General features: G+C 40.0%; 1 protein-coding gene and 1 long non-coding RNA gene across 8 annotated transcripts in view; one reads left to right on the top strand and one right to left on the bottom strand.

Annotated features, from left to right (window-relative positions):
• Positions 1 to 2,720, bottom strand: part of LOC138025048 (uncharacterized) — a 13,165-nt gene extending 10,445 nt beyond the window's left edge. The window contains exon 1 of the long non-coding RNA XR_011127133.1: positions 2,586 to 2,720. This is a non-coding gene — a long non-coding RNA (uncharacterized lncRNA). The remainder of the gene's footprint in view (positions 1 to 2,585) is intronic.
• LOC138024905 (uncharacterized) overlaps positions 2,611 to 5,000 on the top strand; it is a 37,678-nt gene continuing 35,288 nt past the window's right edge. For 2 of the 7 annotated variants that reach the window (XM_068872106.1, XM_068872116.1), the window contains exon 1: positions 2,778 to 2,890. Coding sequence is in view for 2 of the 7 variants with exons in the window: in XM_068872130.1 (XP_068728231.1) it covers positions 2,734 to 2,890 (157 nt within the window). In the remaining 5 variants the exon portion in view is untranslated. Of the gene's footprint in view, positions 3,123 to 5,000 lie in introns of all 7 variants that reach the window. The other 5 variants (XM_068872130.1, XM_068872137.1, XM_068872110.1 and 2 more) reach the window with 5 other exon arrangements.

A 5,000-nucleotide genomic window follows, 5' to 3' on the forward strand; every position in this document is an offset into this window, starting at 1 on the left:
TTTCTCTGAAAATTTGTATTCTGTCTAAGACAAACGCGATCTTTCCATTTCTGAATTTTTAAAGTCCGAGCTTTAAGTGCACCAATTATCGGTCATGTGACCAGTTTGTTGCAAAAGGGCTTTTTATGAGGAACATGTTGTCAGTAGAATGATGAATAAACTGGAACGTAACGAACGATGTTGTTAGATTTGCAATCTGAATTCAACGCAGTAAATAGTCTAAGACGTTTGATAAACAAACAGGTTCGATACGTTCCGGTGACCAAAGTGGTTCTAACTGTGGCAAACTGTGCCGCTGTTGGATAAACAAACTAGTTCGATACTTAAACGAAGTTGCTCACAGCTTTATACATTAAGAATTAATGATTCTTTGTATGTATGGTTGTTGAAACGGACACAATCCAGTCGACGATTCGATAATCATCGATAAGTCAACAGGAAATCTTTAGCATGCTTAAAATATCTTCTAGAGGGCAAGATGATCTTATGTAAAAGCGTAAAATATTGACTCGGCAGAAAAAAAAATTCACTATACTCTTGAAAATGAACTTAGTGCACTTACCCATATTTGGTAACTTTCATGTGATCGAAAGTCAGAACACTCGTGATCAGATTGGGACAACGCTGCCGACGATCATGTGTTAGCGCTCGTGATCAGGTCATTCTAAGTGGAAGCCCATTACATACGTGCCACGCATGAGAAATGGCAACGTTGAGATTACGATCGGTAACAAAACGAAACAATAAAAACGAGGGAAGCGGGGTAATATATATGAAAGCTATATATCTATATGTACATGTAACTGCGGAGAGATGATGTATCGAAAAGGTATTGAAATTCCTAGGCAACCCAGATCTCTCCAAACAGATTGTTCGCAGACAACCATCGTTGGGTATCCCTGTTACTTGAGCAGTAACGAAAGGAAAGCCGTATATTCTCTCCGCAGTTATATATATATATATATATATATATATATATATATATATGCTGAAGTTTTGAAAACAAGGTCAAACTTGGCTGCAAAATCCAAAGTTTAAATTCCTAGGGGGGGGGGGGTGTGTCATGGCTTGTCGAATGCAAGTCTAACAAGTATGAGGTGTTAGTCCATAGCCAAAACAAGTCACTAAACCTCTCTATGGGAGGGTGAGGGAAGGAAATCTCCACGTGTTGGGTAAGGCAATAAGGCTTCCATGGGATATGAAATATTACTTCTTCGGAAGTCACCTTAGTGATGTTTGAAAGATTAGTTCGAAATATAGCAGACATATTAATGGCCCTAACTGCTGGCTGATGATCTTAGCCTTTTTCTCACGCATATACACTTTTTGTTTAAATTTCCAGGTCCAAGTCACAAGTTGCCAAATGGCAATGACACTGCATGACTTCTTAAATTAAAACATGTTGTCAATGGAAAGGTTAGAGTCTAGTTACTGACAAAATATAACCATCCCAGCTATTCTAGTCTAATTTAAAGACAGCTCGCTAGTTTGAGCACTCTGGCATGGCTTAGATGTACCACATGTGTGGGACATTTGGGGTGGCTTTATAAGCTTAACCTCCATCCCAGACATCAGCACTGCACTGATGAGGCCCAGAAGGCAGAAACAGTACTGTCTGCAGTACTAAGTGGAAGCCCATTACATACGTGCCGCGCACGAGAAATAGAAACGTTGAGATAAGTAATAAAACGAAACAATAAAAACCAGGGAAGCGGGGATAATATATATGAAAGCCATATATCTATATGAATATTTAACTGTGGAGAGATGAATCAAGAGCCGTTATTAACGTTACTTGAGCAGTAACGAAAGGAAAGCCTAGTCAGTATCTTAACTTGATTCATCTCTCCGCAGTTAAATATATATAGGGCTTTCATATATATTAACTTTCGTCATATCTATATCCTCTACGGGGTCAATGTAAACTCGCATAATTACCAGCCCCTAGATGGCTTGCATGATAGCTCAACTGGCAAGCAATTCACCGATATCGCACAGGTCCTCTGCAAACCAACCAGAGGTTGGCGATATCGTTGAAGTGCCTGCCAGTTGAGCTATCAAGTTCATGTTGAGTACGTAGAAGATATACGAGGTTGAAATCCCGTTCAGTTTTTCAGGCTTTCCTTTCGTTACTGCTCAAGTAATTGCTAGGTATGATAGGTATGCGCCACTCATCGATGACTGAACCGTTCGCGGTTTCATCTCTTAACGAAATTCGTTTTCAGTTTACATGATACCAGAACGACATGTCATTCCAGAACGAAGATTTTATTCGGATTGAAAACTGGAATAAACTCATCCCGGAATGCCAGTGACTTGTAATCGAACGAAATTTCGTCATGGTATCATGTAAACAGATGAAGAGAAATATGTTTCACAGGAATGGTGACTCTTTCTGGAATAAAAGTCATCATGATGGAATCATGTAAACAGCCCCTAAAATATAAACGTTTCAACCATCGTTGCGACATGTGGTTAATGGTCGTCAACCCCATGCACATAACATCCAAATCCTTGTTAATTCCATGCAAAACTATCAAAACGTAAAACACTGACACTATTACAAACATTGATCATAAACTTACTTTTATGGCTAGTTTTCTTAAACTTTCCTCAGTCGGGATAACCATAAACAGGGCAGCAGGTAAGCAGTAAATCGCAGGGAACGTGTAAGTCAATTATTCCATTGGGTGTGTACGAGTTCCTCATCCGTCAGTAAGTTAGCTCCACGTCATGCACACATTAACAGTCTACCATAGTTATCAAAATACCTGCGCGTCGCCTCAAACCAAAGCACCTTGCGTTTCAATCACCAATAAGCGCAAGATATCAAAGGGTGCCCTAATCATCAGTGTCGCTTTCTGCGATTGCCGAGTGATCACAAAGCTTGGTAAGTCCAGCCTCTTACATGGCGAAACTTTATTCACACCCTACTTGTTGTTGAGATAGAAACATGATTGATATTAACTTCGCAGTTATGCGTGACAAAGAACCTGGGGGCGATGAGTATCTCAAAAATGTATTTATACTTGTTTGGGCCTGCATTTTTTAAAGATGTGCAAAGTGCTGAAAACTTGGCAAAGTCTCCCTGAATTACACTGGATAGTGCATCTTGAAATGCAGTTAAATGGATGTGTTAATCATTGACATACAAGACTAACTTTTAAGTGCTACCGAAGCGAATTAGAATTAACAATAAACTACCCATGAATTGTCATGAGTTCGGTATGTTATGAACCAGGAAAATAGGCTTCGCCACCATGAAAACCTTTCTAGCATTTTTTTTCAACCGTGAACATAGCCATACCGCGTAGAAATGGCGACATGCTGCTTCTTCATTAGTTATACATGTGACGTCACATGGTTGACTCCGAGAGAGCGAGCGAGCAGAGAATTTCACAGTGGCCAATAGCCCGCGTAGCAGGCGGTTTGGTGAATTTTAGAAGCTTCATTCCACCGGTGTTGACTTCCGAGTGATCGTTTAAATGGAAACCGAAGTCAAAAGAGCAAGCGAATTGAATCGAAGGGGGAGGGGGCGAGAACAAGGAGCGAGAAACCGCCTGCAATCAACCCCACAACATTTTCGAAATCATGTGTGACGAGCACGGGTTTGATGTCAACTACCAACCAATTATAGCGCGCCTTGTGTAAACATTGGTGGTAATACAATTAAGTTTTAATTCTGTAGGGAAAATATTAACAAAGATCGAACTGAAATTCAACTTACCGTTAACGTTTCCCTGTCCATGTTTCTACTGTGTGCGATTCGTCAACAATGATATACATATAGCCGATAATTTTTGTGGAAGTTATTAGAATGTTAGGCAAGATTTCCGCACAGGTCCCTACTTTATTATGCATACACTCCTTTGTTTCAAGAAAACAGAACAATAGCGATAACAATAGACGTCCTTTGGGACTGTGGCACTTTGTTCTTTCTTTTTAGAGGTTTTTTTTCAAAGTCTATATGGACTTTAAAAAAGTCGGTCGAACTTCTGTCTGAAATACGGAAAATCGAACACTTTTTCATGCAATTTCGGTACGTTTCCTGCAATTTTACCCATTTTTCAGTTTTAGAATAAGCACAAGAAGTGGAGTTTCAAGCAATCGTTGTAATAGGGTTCAGATTCGCAAACATAACAAACAATCCTAATAAAAGTACTGTCATAAGAAATTTAATGGCTACCTGCTCTTTTTATTGTGAAATTGTTCTTCCTGTATGCTTAAAAATTCGCCTAGACACTGCAAAGTGTATGTTTTCTTTCTTTCCTGTATTCAGGATCACGAACGGCACATTTAGAGGGATTTTGCGATTTATCGCTCTTTGTAGAGATCGGCAATATTCTCAATGATACTTCCAACTAAATAACTTTGGTAGAGATCCATGGATGTTCCCGTACGAGGCATACATCGTTTCACTCTCCATCATGTCTTTTCAATGCCCTGCTGTGTGCTCGTTTGTCTGGGTCGACGATTATTAGGCGATGGTTAACTGTGAGATGATGTTAGCCCTTGTCTTGTAGGCAGTTGTAAACTTTCCAGCCACAGGTAGCTAAGGCTAATATTTTTTCAAGGAAAGTTTACGGTCAGAAAATTAATATGTGTTCTGGCGGATTGAAGGCTATCCATTGCAGTTTTTTTCTTGAGCATCGCGAAACAGATTCATCTCCCGATGCGGCACTTTGTCTTTGCCAACTGACTGCGTTTTCACACAGGTTTTGGACACTGAAGACGAAAGTAAATTGTTTTCTTTGCACCACTCTATGCACAACTCTGGAAAGGCCATAAAGCAGGGACACTTTCCAAATGATCAAATCTGCCATTGCTGTGGCCCTTTTACTTCGGTAGCCATCTTGATTATTACGAAGACACAAGTTTGCTTCAAAAGAAGGGAAATGAACTCGTGCATGAAAGTTTCCCATGAAAGATGCATCAATCAGGCCTTAAGCGTGGTATCTTCCACGCAGTGAACTTATAAGTGTGCTGCACGCACGGGGCAT

This window comes from Montipora capricornis, chromosome 2 (genome assembly GCF_036669925.1).
Source record: "Montipora capricornis isolate CH-2021 chromosome 2, ASM3666992v2, whole genome shotgun sequence".
In the NCBI taxonomy this organism is placed as follows: domain Eukaryota; kingdom Metazoa; phylum Cnidaria; class Anthozoa; order Scleractinia; family Acroporidae; genus Montipora; species Montipora capricornis.